The sequence below is a fragment of the Perognathus longimembris genome, chromosome 1 (assembly GCF_023159225.1).
Source record: "Perognathus longimembris pacificus isolate PPM17 chromosome 1, ASM2315922v1, whole genome shotgun sequence".
NCBI classification, from domain to species: domain Eukaryota; kingdom Metazoa; phylum Chordata; class Mammalia; order Rodentia; family Heteromyidae; genus Perognathus; species Perognathus longimembris.
This window is the reverse complement of record NC_063161.1, coordinates 120,524,261-120,542,652: the sequence shown is the minus strand read 5'-3', so window position 1 is coordinate 120,542,652 and position 18,392 is coordinate 120,524,261. Positions and strand designations below refer to the sequence as shown.

General features: G+C 38.5%; 1 protein-coding gene across 1 annotated transcript in view; it reads right to left on the bottom strand.

The window, feature by feature from the left end:
- Focad (focadhesin) overlaps positions 1–18,392 on the bottom strand; it is a 267,544-nt gene that overhangs the window by 212,780 nt on the left and 36,372 nt on the right. Inside the window, exon 5 of the mRNA XM_048358113.1 lies at positions 6,301–6,405. Coding sequence (XP_048214070.1) covers positions 6,301–6,405 — 105 coding nt within the window. The remainder of the gene's footprint in view (positions 1–6,300; positions 6,406–18,392) is intronic.

Genomic DNA, 18,392 nt, shown 5'->3' with positions numbered 1-18,392 from the left:
GGTGGGAATGTAAACTGGTTGAGCCTCTCTGGGAAAGCGGTATGGAGATTCCTTAGAAGGCTAAACATAGAGCTCCCCCATGATCTAGCAGCCCCACTTTTCACTGACCGTTTTTAAGCCACAAAACTAAATGTGGATAGCCTAGGAGGATTCAGCCAAGCAATATGAACATTATTAGTTACACATACTGTAATATAATGTTTCTCAAAACAAAGTCAGTAGGTCACTTTCATCCCAACCCCTTGTTAAAAGGGTGTATTTCTAAAACATTTCGCAAAAACACATGCCAAACTCTGAGGATGGGACCATTATGTACTGGATGCATTGAAAGCCAGTGTCGATTCCTAAGAGGAACCTCTCTTGCTCTCCTGATCCCAGAGCCACTCACCCACAATAAAGAACAGTAAAGTGCTGAGGTCATAGAACCATTTTACAGAACAAATTATTGATGTCTTGCATTCTGCATCTGCAGTTGGCTTGTTCCCTTTAGATTGCTTTTCCATCCAGATTATTCTGTTACTGCTGCTGGCCTGTCCATTGTATGTATCTGACAATGTTAAGACAAAGTAGGTGCCTTCGTTGCTTAGAAATATGCAGACTGCCTCTCCAATAGGAAACAGAAGGAGATGGGACTAAGCCACTCAAGATCCCTTTCTGTCTATCCCTGAAGGCTCCTTGTAGCTCACATGTGATACCTTCAAATCCTCAAGGACTGGAGAAGCAACTTGTTCAGCTGTGATCCACAAATGATCTACATCCATATCACTGACCAACTAAATGAGCATGCTGATTTGGGAGTGTTGCACAAAACTAACCAATAAATGAGAATTTCTGGCAAGTACAACTGAGAAACGATTTTTAACATGTTGGCCAAATTGTTTTCACACATGAGAAGTTTGAGGCTACCAGGCTACTCTCATGCCAAGCAGTCATTCACATAAGAGCTCTCCATAAATATTACCAGGTCATAGCAAGGTGATTAATTCTGGATCTCTTAATATGCCTACTATCAAAAGACAAACCTCACAGATACATCTCGTTTTAGCTCCTCCAACTAAACTGCCTAGTCATATCTTGGACCTTTTGCATTTTGAAAACCACACTAGAGTTAGAAAAAAATTAAAATATAACAAAAGAACATAATCTATAAGGCTCCTTTAGGAAATGCATGGGGCCCAAAAGAAGCTACTGGCTTATATTCCTGATCCTTACATGTTCTCTCCCCACCATCCTGGTCAAGCCATGTGATTAGACACAGGCATGGGGGTGGGGGGGTACAACTCAGGGCCTTGAGCTCTCATCATTTTCACACAGGTTGGTATTCTACCACTGAAGCCATATCTCCAGTCCCCATTTTTGCTGATTAACTGAAGTTAGTCTTTTGGGCTTTTCCTTGATTCAAGGCAAGCCTTGAATCTCAGTCTCCTGTGCAGCAAGTATTACAGGCAAGAACCAATGGCCCAAGTTTAACAGACCCATGTTCAATAACCAAGTATTCTGTTTCACTATGATTTAAATTATTCAGACATTAGGACAAAAAGAAGAAAAACTTAAACCATAACAGTGTAGTGGCAAAGTCCTTAAGATATGAAAACACAAGTTAGCTTTATACTCAGAAAGCGTCCAATAACTTGTTATACTACTTCTATTTAAATTAACCCCTCCAGCATAATCAGAGAACATCTCTCAGTGGAGTGCCAAGCTCCTCACATCATTTTCATGCACAGCATTGGTTGCCTCCCAAGGCTGGATGATATTGCTAACCAACATGTGACAAAGAAAGCTCTAAAACAGCATGCCAATTTTATGCTTAACTCAGGTAATCATAGCTCTCTTGAGAGAAATCTGCTCTTCAGGCTCACCTCTCTTCTATTTCTGCCTTCCGCAATTCCCAATGGAGGAACTTAAGGCTCTTATACACTCGATTACACTCTACTGATTTATAATGCCAAACAGCTATTCACATAAGAGCTCTTCATAAACATTATCAGGTTATGCCAGCTCAGGTGATTGATTCTGGACCTCTTAATGTGCCAGCTAGCAAAAGACAAACCTTATGTATCCAATACTTTTTGGCTCTTCATATTAGGCTCCTTAACCACACCTTGGACCTACTGCCTTTGAAAACAAGACTGTAAATACAAGAACCAACTACAAGAACAAATGAATTATAAACAGGGCAACTGGCAGAACATTATCAAGGAGTAAACCTATATCAAGAATACACAGTGAATCAAATACCTGGAAATAAAATCAGATACCCTGAAAACACTGCAAGAAGGAATAGGAGAAACTCTTGGACTCCTTGACACTGGAAGAAACTTCCTCAATAAAAACCAAGAAACACAACATAACAAAGAAAGGCTAGACAAGTGGGACTGTATCAAACTGCAGAGCTTCTGCAGGGCATAGGACATAGCTTGCAAGATAAACAGAAAGCCCACAGATTGGGAAAAGACTTTACTAGCCATACAACAGACAAAGGCCTGATATCTAAAATATATACAGAACTCAAAAAATTAAATTCCTCCAAAACAAATAATCAAAGAACCTAAAAAGAGACTTCTCTGAAGAGGAAATGAGAATGGCCAAGAGTCACATGAAAAAGTGTTCTACATCACTGACCATAAAAGAAATGCAAACCAAAAGAACACTGAGATTCTACCTCACCCCAGTAAGAATGTCCATTTTCAGTAAATCTAATAATAACAAATGCTGGAGGGGATGTGGTCAAAAGGGAACCCTACTACATTGTTGGTGGAAATGCAAACTTGTTCAACCCCTCTGGAAAAACAGTATGGAGGTTACTAAGAAGGCTAAACATAGAACTCCCCTATGACGCAGCAGCCCCACTTTTGGGAATGTACTAAAAAGATTACAAGCAAGGCCACACAAAAGCCACCAGCACAACTATGTTCACTGCAGCACAAATTGTCATTGCTAAAACAAGGAACCAACCCAGATGCCCCTCAGTAGACAAGTGAATCAGGAAAATGTGGTACATATACACAATGGAATTCTATGCCTCTATCAGAAGGAATGATACTGCCCCATTCATAAGTAAATGGAAGGACTTGGGAAAAAAATCATACTAAGTGAAGTGACCCAGACCCAAAGAAACATAAACCCTATGGTGTCCCTCATAGGGAATAGCCAGTACATGATTAGGCTAGTCATAGCAGAAGATCAAAATAGCCCAATAGCTACACCCATATAATCACATAGCTGATGCTTAGTGAAATGAACTCCACATTATGGAAACAAGCGTTATATCACTGTTGTGATTATTTTCAGCATGCCATGTGAAACCATACCTTTTGTTTTTTCTAGTTTGTTTGATTGTTTTGTTTTGATTTGTTTCTCTTGTATTCCTTTCCTGTGATTGTACCTCCATGATCACTGTATCTCAGCTGAGTACCCTATATACTGTTTATATGGGTATTAGAACTAGGGAAGTGAAAGGGAATATCAAAATCGAGAGACAAAGGATAAAAAGACAAAGCACTCCAAAAGCAATACTTACAAAACTATTTGGTGTAAACCAACTGTAGAACTGATGGGGGGGGGAGGTAGGAGAGAGGGGGAAGATGGGGGGAAAATGAGGGAGGAGGTAACAAGTTGAACAAGAAATGTACTGCCTTACATATTAAATCTGTAACCCCTCTGTACTACTTTGACAATGAGAAAAAAGTTTTTAAAAAGAATACACAGTGAAGAAAATATGAAAATGGGATAACTAATTTTTCTGCTTGGCACAAAGGTCCCTTTCAAGGGCTAGAGTCATGGCTCAAGTGGTACAACACTTGCCTTGAAAACCTCAAGTTGAATTTCCAGTACTGGAAAAAAAAAAAAAAAAGATGCAGTTCAGATCACAATCTAAATGTGTACTTCTAGAGCTTATGAATTCACTTAAAAAACTTTTTAAAACACAGGTTGTGGTTGAAGCAGTCTGGAACAGAGTGCCAGATGCTACTGTCAGAACAAGCTGGGATGCTGCTGACAGTGTAGCACACTCTACTACATATGAATTGTTGGGGCAACAGCAGCATCAGCATGAGCATCACCCCACTTGTAACAAAGGCCTCTTGAGCCTAGCCTAGACCTGAGGAGAGAAAATTTCTAATTCAGCAAGATCTTCAGTTGACCAATAAGCATATTACAGGGAGCAACTAACTGTTGTTGTCTTGTACTCAGAACCACCCAGGATCCATTAAAGAAAAATAGAAAAAAACCTGCTAGGGCTCACAGCGAAAATTCTGGCTCAGTTGGAATACACCACTGAATTACTCCCATATTTGTTTATTTTTTCCCACATACTCCAGTGATTCTAATGAACAGTCAGGGTTCAGAACCAACGTTTAAAATACTTTACTAGATGGGAGGGGAATACTGACTCACTGCTAAGGGATGAGGAGCTTCTTTTGAAGATGGTAAAAAGATTCTAAAATACATTATGGTGATGGCTACATAACTCTGAATGTACTAAATATTGACCTGTACACTACAGAAAAAAAGAAAGGAGGGAGGGAGGGAGGGAGGGAGGGAGGAAGGGAGGGAGGGAGGGAGGGAGGGAGGGAGGGAGGGAGGGAGGGAGGGAATGGGAAAGAAGGAAGGCAAAGTAAGAGGAAAGAAGGAACCATGAAAGAAAAATCTGTTTATCAAGGAAGAATTTTCACTGCATATTCTATAATATTTCCATATAAATTTACTTTTGCTTCTTTTACTTAAAGATAAATCAGCAAAGTCATTGCACCACATTCTTTTAAGTTTTCTGTATGTTTGAAAATATTCACAAATCACACTAAGAAAAAATATATAAAATGTGAATCTGACCTTTTTAAACAAAATGGTTACAAATCTCAGTGATGAGTCATAAGCAGCACTAAAATTATAAGAAAGCAGTAATACTTAAGGTACTGCACTTATATAAAATAGAGAACATAAGTAAATATATATGTAATAGGTAGCACCCTATTTTGGAGACTCTCCCACAGCTTCAGACAAATGTGGTCTCAAATTTTCAAAAAGTATAGCTACTGTAAATAAAACAGGTACTGATTCACATGTACCTGATTTATTCTGCTGGAACACCATAGGTCATGTAAGTCATGGTCTCAGTCTTTAAAGCAAGCACATTCTGTGTGTGTCAAGTTCCTAGGACAATGTAACTAGTTGCATGCACATTCTGGATCTTCTGATGAGAGGCTTTGTCTTAAGAAACAGCTTTCTGGGAAGCTTCCATACAATGGATAAAGTCATTGTCTCAGGAACAAAGACTTCATACAACTACCCCACAAAATCCAATGCATTTAACTGTTGTACCTGCTGTGATTTTTTTGTAGCAATTATACTTTAGCATAGTGTATAGATGACAAAGAAAAGGTAATTTAATACTCCTAACTACTGACTGTGGCCTGGGTAATAACACACAGACAAGTCTCCAGTTACTTTTTGTAGAAAGGAAGCTTATGCTTACCCTCCCAACCAAAACCCCATGAATCAAGTACTTTTGCTCAATGAACTTTTCAATGTTCACAGTACTGGGAAGATAGATGTGCTCTAAAGCAAAATGAATGACTTGAAACTTTGGTAACATATTCTACTTCGAAGGAAGCAACACTGAAACTCACATTAGTGACATTCAGCATGCTGTCAGCTCTTTCATAATTTTAAGTCTTTAAAATACTTAACTTTTTTTTACATTGTTCAAAAAGAAGTTTATTCATTACTTAACTTATGTAACTGTAATCCCTATGTACATCAACATGACAATAACAATTTTTAAAAATCTAAAAAAAAAAGGTCAGAGCACTACTTAGGTTATTTTTAAGGACAAAGTGGAGGAGGTGGCTCATGATCACTTTGTCACAGAGGCTTATACTATTCTGTCACTGCCTGATGAGAAGCGGAGGTAGGACAAGCTTTCTCACATAGACGCAGATGACGCAGATAGAATGTATGACACAGCATAACATATGGAAGTCTGTCCTTCCTGCAGTCAAGATTGCACTCAGGAGGGAGGAAAAGGAGACATACCTTGCTAGTGTGCCTTAGTACTCAAAGAACAAAGTCTTTCTATTGAACTGATATATGTGATCTATTGATTGCTCCACAGTGATTTTGTCATACATCTATGACCCTGTAAAACACTTAACTTTTTAAGGAGTGAAGAACCACAATCACTGTGCACATAAGTATCCTGCTGAATGAAATAACTAATTCTTCATGGATTTTCTTGTCTTTGTTCATAGCTTAACTAACAATTCACTTTTATTTAGAAAGACAATAGAAGTCACTTACCTAATAGTATATATGCCCTGAATAGTCTTCTTCCCACTTTGATCTTCCTTTAGAGCTTGCATTCGTAGTAATTTCATAAGAGCATTTACCAAGCCATGTGTATTCCTGTAAGAAAATATAACATGTAAAAATTTTAGAAGTGAATATGTTAAGCAAGTGCTTAATTCTACCCGCCTCCTCTTTTTTCCTTATGGTGCTGGGAATCAAGGCAGAGCTTCAAGCATGCTAGCAAGGGCTCTACCACAGAGCTATGCCTATCATTTTAAATAATGGAACATCTGCCGCCCACGTTGAACAGTAGCCACCCACAGGCACCCAGCTCATTCTGCAGCACAGCCAATATTCATCTAAAGAAGCAAAAAAATTGGTGAAGAATCAAACCACTCAACTATCAATCAACTCCCCATACACTCTTCAGGGAAAAATGAATCAAGAAAAAAACAAACATTAACCCACATAAATTCAAGCTGTGACCACATCAGTTACTCATAATGAATGATCAAGTCTTTCATTTATAAATGTTAGCAGACCATGAAAAATAACCAAACATATGAAATAGATCAACCACTCAAAAGAGTGGACCAAGGGACCAATCAAAATAAATAACCCCCATTAAAATAGAATTAATAAAAAGGGAATGACACTCTAAATGTTTTCCTTATTTTCTGTAAGAGGTAGGAAGATAAAACATCTAAAAGAAAAATACCATGCCCTTTTAAAGTAAGAATCTCCGTTAGGGGCTAAAGGAAATCTTAGAAACAAAAATACTTCACTAAATAAAGAAATCATTTATATTTACTCATGATTGTTAATATTTACTGAACATCTACTCTAAACTAATCAATCCTCATAAGAGTTATATGCCATTTATTAATTAGAACAGAGTAAAAATCACTCTTAACTTTAGAGTTAGAACAAGACATGGGCTTAAATATCATTTGAGGTTTTATGTTAGATGTCACTCAGGCTATTTTTTATGGCATTTAAACTTTCCTAGCCCTCAGAAGGCTTGACCCTACCATAGACCTATAATGTCCTTTGCAATATCAAAATAGCCACATGTGGCTACTGAGCAATGCTAATGTGTTAAGTCCAAATTGAGATATGTTATTACATCAAAGTCATGCTGGATATGAAAGACTGAAAACATGGGCTGGGGATATGGTCTAGTGGCAAGAGTGCTTGCCTCGTATACATGAAGCCCTGGGTTTGATTCCCCAGCACCACACATATAGAAAAGCCAGAAGTGGCACTGTGGCTCAAGTGGCAGAGTGCTAGCCTTGAGCAAAAAAAAGCCAGGGACAGTGCTCAGGCCCTGAGTCCAAGGCCCAAGATTGGAAAAAAAAAAAAAAAAGAAAGAAAGAAAAGACTGAAAACATAAAAAGTAATGTAAACTATAATGTATAATTTTTATTTTGATTACATGTTGAAATAATTTTTTGATATATTGGATGACACGAAATGCATTATTAAAATTAACATCATCTGTTTCTTTTTACTTTTGTAATATGACCACAAGAAAATTCTGGCTTCCTTTTGTAGCTCATGTTATATTTCTACTTCACAGCACTGTTGTAAATACTCAGTGGCTTTGTTTCTAAGTAGATTATTCAAGGAGTGTTAAGGTTTCCCTCCCCATGGAAGTATTTATCACAGTCTTCACAATGGGACTTTTCTGTTTTGTATAGTTTATCTTATAAACACGCAGTATAGATTCCTAGACAAATTCTTCGTGAAAGAGATCATATGTCTTTGGTTTCTTTCTTTCCTAGATAGGTTCTCTAGTAAGCAGAGGACTCAATACTCCATGAAACATTTCCTGTACAGTTTCTCTGTCCTGTGTGTGTTAAAACTAGCTTTGCTCATATCCTCTACATTGGTATTAGCTCAACTGCATAATACTTAATAAAATGGTTAGTTAACCCCACAATAACACAATAAAAATGTAAGAAGAATAAAAAAAATGCCTGCCTAGTTGACATTTCCATGAACCCTACCACCTTGGGCAACAGAAATATTGCCTTGTTTTCTTCTTTTGGGATGTTAATATTCTCCTCAGAACCTTCACTACTGACACTAAGTCTCCTCTGAATCCAAGGCTTAGGAAGAATCTCAAAAGCCACAATTTGGGGGGAGGAGGGACTTCATTGCAGTTCTTCACAACCTTTTACTTTCACAAAATCTGGGTCTTTCTGTAGCTGAGAATCCTAGACTACAAGAAATGGCATTTAAAGCTGACGAAGTTCTTCACAGTCTCACTTTCCTTTACAAAAAAAGACCTAGAGATACTTCAACACAGAAATCACATCTATCACCAGTTTATTAAGAAACTCTTCCTGAGTGTGAATGTCTAGCTTCAGTCACAAAGGGCAGGGTTCAGTTTCCTCAAAGCCTCAACAGAATCTGTCTCCTTCACGTATGTAAATTCTCAAAAGCTAATTCACCAGTGTTGTCTTTTCAAAGATGGTTCTTCAGGATAATACAAACTTCTGTGGCTCTGATTCAGGACTATACCTAGATGCTAAATGAGATTGTGAAATCTCAGATCTGTAACTATATTTAGCAGACAAACTGTTGTCATCACTGAGTGAGTTAGTGGCTCTGAGAACTGGTATTCAGCTGAGAGGAACCATAGAGGGGTCTACTGCAGTTTTCCAGAAGCCTTCTTCTAGACTTTAATGTGTACGCAACTAAAAATGTGCTCTAAAATCTGATTTAAGCTAAAATGACTCCATTTGTGTACAACTGGAAAAAGTCCAGGCCCTACCTCATAAAGCTTCTTCCCAGTTATAAAGATTAGTTGAAATGATACATATTTTAATTATTCAGGTTTTTTTTTTTTTTTCTGAGACAAGGTCTCACTATATAGCCCAGACTGGTCTTGAACTGGGCTCAAGGAATCATCTTGTCTCATCCTCCCAAGAAGCTGGGACTACAGATACAATCCACTACTAACTATCAGAATTCTCTTCTCCAAAAGTGAATGAAGCAATATATACAAAACTATGAGTGAGGGCTTGGAATATGGCCTAGTGGCAAGAGTGCTTGCCTCATATACATGAAGCCCTGGGTTCAATTCCCCAGCACCACATATATATAGAAGTCGGCCAGAAGTGGCGCTGTGGCTCAAGTGGCAGAGTGCTAGCCTCGAGCAAAAAGAAGCCAGGGACAGCACTCCCTGAGTCCAAGGCCCAGGACTTGCAAAAAACAACAACAACAAAAAAAAAAACCTATGAGTGAAAAGTTTATATGCACAGTAAATCTAAACTGCCCCTTAAAAAAAAAAAAAAGAAAAGAAAAATGAGCTATACAACTTGATGCAGTGGGGGAGGGGAGTTTGGGAGAAAATAAGGAAAGAGGTGACGTACAAAAAGAAATGTACTAATTATTTGACTTATGTAACTGTGAGCCCTCTGTACATCACCTTTATAATAACAAACAAATAAAAGAAAAGAATTAAGAGTACGATAAGAGAACACAAGATTCTTAGACATAATACTCTGAAAGTTGTACTTAGAAAATTCTCTAGTTAAGACAAGTGGTAGTATCTCGCGCCTGTGATCCTAGCTACTCAAGAGGTTGAGATCTGAGAACTGCAGTTCAATGTTACCCTGGGCAGAAAACTTTTGAGACTTATCTCCAGTTAACTAGCAAAAAGCTGGAGGTAGAGGTATGGCTCAAGTGGCAAAGTACAAGTGTTGAGTGAAAAAGCCAAGTGAGTGTGCAAGGCTTGAAATTCAAGTTCAAGTACAAACTCAAGGTTAAGCTCTATTACTAGTATGCATGTGTACACACATACATAGACACACACACAGGCCTAGTTCCAACCCTGAAATAGTGTAAAAGAGAATACACAACAGTTGCACAAACCTATACTAAACAACAGGAAGTAACATTACTTTATAATATGTAAATTACATATTTTTTTTTAACCACAGACACTGAAAGGATGTAAGAGAAAAAAATTTAAATGTTAACTACAAACAACTGAGAGAGACCAGCTGTAGTGGCACACCAAAGAGAGAGTAAAAGTAAATGCTCTAATCAGGGCAAAAGGAACTGATTAGATATTATGCCTAACTTATTCATAGTATAATGTGTTCAGAGGATATCATTAACAAAAAATGCATTTCCCAGAGTCTACTAGCTATTGCCACTTCAGCACCTGAATTGCATCTCATAGTCAACATGTCCAATTCTGTCTCTCGAGAATCAGAGATAAGAACATAGTGGTCCAAGGACAGCTGGAGAAGTTAGTGAGAGCCTACCTCAAAAGCAAACTAAGCAATGTAGTGCATGCCTATAACCTCAGCTACTTATAAGGTAGGAAGAGGTATCACAGTATCATAGGACAAAGTTGACTAGAATAAATGCATGAGACCCTACTCAAAAAAGAAAGGACTAAAACATGGCTCAAAGTTGTAAGGACTTGGTCTAGCAAGTCTGAGACCCTAAGTGCAACCTCAGTAATGGAAGAAAAAAAAAAAGTCTCTTCTTTGTTCAGTATGAATACTGAAATTTTTTTATTTTTTTCAAAAGCAGTTATAAATATTAAACTAATGGTTAGGTGCAGAGAGGAAATGGCATGAAAAGGAATAATAAGAAACCAGCATATAGCTAAAATTCCAGACAGTTTCAGAAAATAAGCGAAAAGGTTTACAATGGGAAAAATAAGTTAAGAAATAGTCCGTTTAAATATTTATAACATTATATAAAAAGGATTACTATCAATTACACACGAAAAGCAATGAAATAACAAATCATAAAATAGACAAATAAGCAGAAGCCAGGTGCTGGTGGCTTATGCCTTTGATCCTAACTATAGAGGAACCTGAGATATGAGGATCACAGTTCGAAGTCAGGCCAGGTAAGAAAGTCCATGAGACTCTCATCTCCAATTAACTGCCAAAAAAAAAAAAAAAAGCCAAAAGTAGAGATGTGGTTCAGGTGGTAGAGTACTAGCCTTGAGCAAAAAACCTCAGGACAGAACTTGAACTATGTACAAGCCCCAAGACCAGCACCGTTAAAAAGGAAAAGACAAATAAGCAGAGAAGAGAAATATAAACCATAAAGAATAAGGTTCATAATATCCAGTGTTGTTAGGGAAATGGATAAACACTTCTGTGTTGAGAATACATTGATTCAACCTTATGGAATACATTTTACAATATCTACAAAAATGTAATTTAAGATATCCTGTTCCCATAAACTGTCTAGAAACCCATCCTACATTTATACTCTTACATATACTCAAAAGCAAAGTATTATAACACATTCATTATCTTTAAACAATGGAAAAATACATGACAATAAGTAATGGTTAGAATGGCATGTCTGTTTTATAGAATATGATGAAGATGCTAATAAATATTCAGATTTGTAAATAGTAACTTGAAAAATGCCTACAACATTGTAAGTGGAAAAAAGCAAGTTTAGAACCATTTTTAATCATTTGGAGTAGTATATAAATGCTTTCTTTTACAAATTTGGAAATGATACCCCAATTTCACTGGAGTTCCTTGGTCCTCAATTCCATGAACTAGGATATGATTTCCTATAATACCTTAGCTTTCTCTATATGCTTAGAAGAAACTCAGACCAAGACTTAGAAGAACTCTCATACCTCTGATATTGCTAAAGCTTTTCGGTTCTGCTATTTTGTATTTTTCATCAGAACCCAAATAACAAGCAATTTTTTAAGTATAGTTTTTAAGAACAAATTTTAAGCAGGTGCTAGTGGTTCAAGTCTGTAATCCTAGTTATTCAGAAGGCTAAGCTCTAAGAATCATAGTTCAAAGATAGCTTGGGTAGGTAGTCCATGAGATTCTTTATCATCTCCGGTTAACCAGCTAAAAGCCAGATGTGGAGCTTTGGGCTCAAGTGGTAGAATGCCAACCTTGAGCAAAAGCTAAGGTACGGTGCGCTGAGTTCAAGTCCAATTACCAGCACAAAAACAAAAACAAAAAAAAGGAGGAAAGAAAGAAAAAGACAAAGAAAAAAGAAACAAGTTTTACCATTTACTACTTCCACAAGTGTGATTTTTTTTGTATTTTCCAAAACTATGCATACTTAGATCAGTTAGAAAAAAAAGACTGGGGATGTAGCTCAGGTAAAGTGCTTGCCTGGCATGTACAAAGCTCTGAGATCAATCCCCAACTCTGAAAGAAAAAAAATCATTTTTTTATTAAGGCCTCTGAAAAATAGAAAGTTAAGCCTGACTTCATGGATATATAAATAGTAAATAACCAGTGTCTTTTATTTAGGACTTGTCTTCACCATAGACACAAACACACAAAAAAGTTATTAAATTTGAGAAAGCCAACTTCTGAGAAACACTTTCAGGAGCTGCCATTAACCTTTAGTCAGGCAAACTGCTCCAATCTGTGTTATGCAAGTATGCAGACAGTTAATTAACAAATCAAAGTAAAGGCTCTAATCAGGGCAAAAGGATCTGATTAGATATTATGCCTAACTTATTCATAGTATAATGTGTTCAGAGGATATCATTAACAAAAAAGGCATTTCCAGGAGTCTACTAGCTATTGCCACTTCAGCACCTGAATTGCATCTCATAGTCAACATGTCCAAAACTGAACTCAGGCTCTCCTCCCCACACACCTGGTCTTCCAATGTTCCCTACCTACATGCAGGGAAATCAAACCAGTAATCAAGATGTCATCTTTTCTCTATCCTTTCCAGGTATCATATTCAAACCACCACAAACACTTCATACCCATATACTTCATAAATCTATTTCTCCCATCTCTAGTTGAAACAACCATCAGCTCTCATGTGAAAAACAGTCAGTCACCTAAACTATCTCCCTGGATCTACTAGGCTCTGCCTACACCAAAGCCAACACTCCCAATTTTATCTTCATTTATCTTTCTTTTTTTGTTGTTTTTTTTTTTGTCCCTCAATTCTGGGGCTTGAACTCAGGGCCTGGAAGCTGTCCTTGGGCTTGTAAGCTCAAGGCTAGTGTTCTATCACTTTGAGCCACAACACCACTTCTGGTTTTCTGGTGCTTAATTGGAGTTAAGAGTCTCACAGACTTTCCTGCCCAGGCTGGCTCTGAACCACAATCCTAAAATCTCAGCCTCCTGAATAGCTGGGATTACAGGCATGAACCACTGGCACAAGGCCATTACCTTCTATTAATGGTAGTATTAGATTTGAACTCAGGGCTTTGTGCCTGCCAAGCGCCCTATAATTTGAGCCTCTCCCAACCCCAGTTTTTTTCTTCATTTTGCAGCCACAGTGGTAAGCTTAGACTATTGATATCTACTTACTATATAAAATAGTTCAATAACTGGGCATGGGGGTAAATGCCTATAATCCCAGACTCCAAAGAATGAAGCAGGAAGATCACCAGTCAGAGATCAACAAGGTAAGACCGCTTTTTGTTTGTTGGGGTTTCTACCTTAAAAATAAAAAAAGCATGGGCTGGGATGTAGCTCAGTGAAAAGTACTTACCTAGCAAGTGCAATGTCCAGGGTTCGATCCCCAGTACCAAAAAGAAGGAAGGAAGGAAGGAAGGAAGGAAGGAAGGAAGGAAGGAAGGAAGGAAGGAAGGAAGGAAGGAAGGAAGGAAGGAAGGAAGGAAGGAAAGAAGGAAGGAAGGAAGGGAAATAAAAAATAAGAAAAAACAACGCTTACTTCAGTAGATTCTCTTTACACCCATAATAAACACCATATCCTCCGAATCACCCACCAGGGCCTACATTGCCTATTGCCTACCTACTGCTTTCCCAGTCTCATCTGAAGCCATTCTCCTCTTGCTTTGAGTATTCATTCAGCCTTTCTAGCAGCCATTTTTCCTCCCATAACAGACTTGGTATATGCTGTTTCCTATTACTGGAAAGTTCCACCCTTCTCACTTGCCTAAATAACTTTGATTCATTCCTTAGTCTCATACTCAGTATTGCTTCCTCAGGTAAGCATTCTGGCAGTCATGAATCACAGTCAGGCTTTCGTATTACAGGCAATCCCAGCACAATAAGTATATTGTGACTTATCAAGTTTCACATGTGTAGTTTACAGGACTATAAGTTCAAATGTAGAATTATGTAATCATGGCAATCTGCCCTCTATAGCAAAAGCACAGGAGTATATCAATTATGTCTGCTTCACCTGTAAGGTTGGCTGGAAAGGAAACTGCCACATGGTTCAGGCAGAAAGGAGTTTAATGGGGGGAAAGCAAACTGTCAGCCCACACAAGATAGAGGTGTGGAAAGACAGAAGGGAAGGAAGAAGGGAAAAAGATAAAAGAGCAAGAGAGAGTACGAAAGAAAAGGAAAGAGAAAAAGAGAGAAAAGGAATGAGAGTGGGACTGGTGGTGAGCCGGATTATATAGAGAAAGGCAGGAGGTATATATGGCCAGTTGGATTGGATATGATCTCAGAAAAGGGGGGAGATAACTGCCTCCAGGTGGGCTACCTAGGTAAGGCAGGTACTAGGCAAAGATTTAAACAAGTGGGGGGTATCTGCACAGAGGCATCCCAGGGGTGGATCTTAATTCCAGCCTTCTAGTAATTATGAAAAGGGATGTAGACTCTCTCAGGCTACTTCCTGCTGGCAAGGGGCATCGACATTAGGGGTAAAGGAGGAGATGTGGTGCTTTCGGGAGTAGGCAGTAAGCAGCAGTCCCTTAGTGGTAGATGCCAGTTCTTGAATGAAGCCTGGAAGAAGTCTCATGAGGCAGGGGCTGTAACTTATTAAGAACTGGCCACAAATACTTGTCAGAGTTTATTTCTCCAAAACTGCCCACTTTTTCCTTTGGCTTATGGAGTAGATCAAACCCAGAATGACTAGCCTTTGACAGGGAACCTAAAGGAGGGTTCCTGGAACCCAGCCCACGTCACACTCTCCAGGACACAAGCCAAAAGGTTGGCCATTGGGACTGATTTTCTAGCCTATGAGGGATTTTGACTTTATGGAGTAGTCTGATGAGGACATAGGAGCCCATAAGGACATAGAGGGGAGTCCACAAGGACTTAGACAGGGGGTCCACCAGGACATAGGGTCAAATTCTCGATTCAGGCATCCCTGAAATGAGAACAGACTGGCCAAAAAGGCATAGGGGTCCCTCTGGCATAGTCAGACATCAGAGGACCTGTAGACAGGAGTCACTCACCAGACTTAGAAGATGGTATGGTGGATGCATAGCGAGAAGTCTGAAGTGAGTTTCCTCTGTCTTTTGGAAGTTTGGTAAGAGGAGGGGTGGTCAAGGAGATGGATTAACCCTCAAAAGAGAAGTGGGAAGAGAGGATCCAACAACTCCTGACTCTGTCCCTTCCCGGGTTTCGGCACCAGATGTAAGGTATGCTGGAAAGGAAACTGCCACATGATTCAGGCAGAAAGGAGTTTATTGGGGGGAAAGTAAACTGCCAGCCCACACAAGATGGAGGCATGGGGAGAGAGGGGGGAAGAAAGAAGGAAAAAAAGAGAGAAAAGAGCAAGAGAGAGTAAGAGAGAAAAGGAAACCGAGAAAAGGAATGAGAGTTGGGACTCGTGGTGAGCTGGATTACATAGGGAAAGGCAGGAGGTATGGCCAGGTGGACTGGATATGATCTCAGAGAAGGGGGAGATAACTGCCTCCAAGTGTGCCAGCTACCTAGGTAATGCAGGTACTGGGTGAAGACTTAAACAGGTGGGGGGCACCTGCATGGAGCCCTCCCGGGAGTGAATCTTACATCACCCACTGTGACATCACAGCACCAAACAAGGAATACGGAGATGATAAATCGCTCAATAAATCTGTTTAAATAATAAATGGCTCATTATGAATGAACATTGCTAAGGTACAATTGTGGCTCCACTCCAGAAGGAACCTCTGAAGGTAATTTCTATACATGATTTGACACATACAAACTGAAATTAGAGTATCTGATCCTCTTATAATACTAAAGTTCATTATTTACTTTCTTAAAAAATGAATATAAACAGTACTACTGGTTGTATTTACAAAGGCTAATAATTCCAGAAATTACACATCTAGCTAATAAAGAAGGCAGAAGTCATGGGCTAATACATAACCCATATACTTAAAGCATTAAAACTTCCTGGCAGAATAAGAAAAGAGAAAAATATTCAGAGGTTATATTGAAATTTTACAGCTATGTTGAAGACTATTAGTCATGTAGCCAAATCAGTCAGCCTAAAAATTAACTCCTAGATTTAGATATAATACATTATGCAATATAAGAATATCTGTAATAAATACCTTTTAGAAGTTGCTATGAAAAAATAGAAGCAGAAACTGGAATTTTGCATCACAAGCCAAGAGAAAGCCAATGGCTGTCTGTTGTTGTATGGTTGTTATAGTACTTTATGATTATTTGTTATAGTAGACCTAAGAAACTGATATACACAGCTGATACAACTCCTAAATCTGTGGTGGAGGCAAAAAAATTCCAATTTTTATATAGCAGTCTCTTATGCATAAGAGACAATAACTCAGGAACAGGTAGTGTCCTATGAACTAGGAAGCAGAGGAGACCAATCTACTGTAAGAGTCTAGAATGAAACATACAGCTTCTAGCCAATTTGTTTCTGAGGCCTACATAACCTATTCTCGGCTGTACAGCACCACTTCTTATTTGAAAACATGCAAAATCACCCTTTATAAGCTCACTAGTTAAAGTGGTTTTCTATAATGGTGGCAAAAAGTTTTACATTCTCAGAACCTGCTGCCAATGGTCCTTCAATAAAGGTCAGCTAGAGCAAGTCCTTGAATGAATGCCAAGAAAAGCTAAATCTACTTAAGAACCCTATAAGAGAAAGTACAAGAGATTGAAAAATGGAACCATAATTGCAGTAGCAAGAGACAATGCAAAAGGAACCTCAATTTTCACTAGGCATAAAAGCCAGAGCTCAGATCATATGACGGTGTGAAGCAAAAATGATCTTGCAGATTTCAAAAACTACATAAATAACAGAAAAAAAGGCCAAGCTGTATACACAAAGGTAATTAAAACCACTTACACATTGCTTTTCACTAGGTAGATATTTGTACATATAAATAATACATTTCAGGTTTCTTTTGTTTGAGGCTTGATTATAACAGGAAGTACTGTTCATCTAAGCCCAGTCTCCTTTAGAATAGGGAGCAAATAATGTTTAGTTTTTGACTTTCAAAACATTTCAAACATGAAGTGTTCATATTTGATGACTAATAGAATAACAAAAAAAAGGATTTTGGTTGAAGAGAATGACATGAACATCCCCAAAAGGTCTCCTGAAAGCAAGTTGTACAAATGTTGCCAAGTATTTCTTTAACAGAACAGGATTTAAGAACCCTGAAAAAGGTAACTGGTCAACCTTAAGCACACACACCCAGTAAGAGAGCAGCCAGGATGAGTCATAAACATTAATGATCAAATAATTGTCTAAATTCATAATACAATTGTGAGAAAGAAGAGACAAAGATATCAGAAGGAAAGAAACAAATTAAAAGTTAAAAAAATAGTTGTAGAGACTTTTACTAAAATGAATGGGAAAAATGCTCTTTAAAAGAAAAATCTGGGGGCTGGGGATATAGCCTAGTGGCAAGAGTGCCTGCCTCAGATACACGAGGCCCTAGGTTCGATTCCCCAGCACCACATATACAGAAAACGGCCAGAAGCGGCGCTGTGGCTCAAGGCAGAGTGCTAGCCTTGAGCGGGAAGAAGCCAGGGACAGTGCTCAGGCCCTGAGTCCAAGGCCCAGGACTGGCCAAAAAAAAAAAAAGAAAAATCTGAGTAGGTTGCCACAAGTCAGGAGGCTGAGACCTGGAGAACCATGGATCAAAGTCAGCCTGGGCAGAAGTCTATGAGATTCCATCTCCAATTAAGCAATGAAGCTGGAGTGGAGGTATGTTTCAAGAGGCAGAGAACTAGCTGGCAACAAGAAAGCCAAGCGACAACAGGAGGTCCTGAGTTCAAGCCACTGCACTGCCTAAAGACAGAGAGAGAGAGAGAGAGAGGGAGAGAAAGAGAGAGAGAGAGAAAGAGATATAATGACATTGAGCTTTTCTCAAGAAACTTCTGTAGATCACGTGTAAGTACCAGAAAACAGCCAAATTTCTTCTGAAAAATTTTTCCATTATAAAAGTA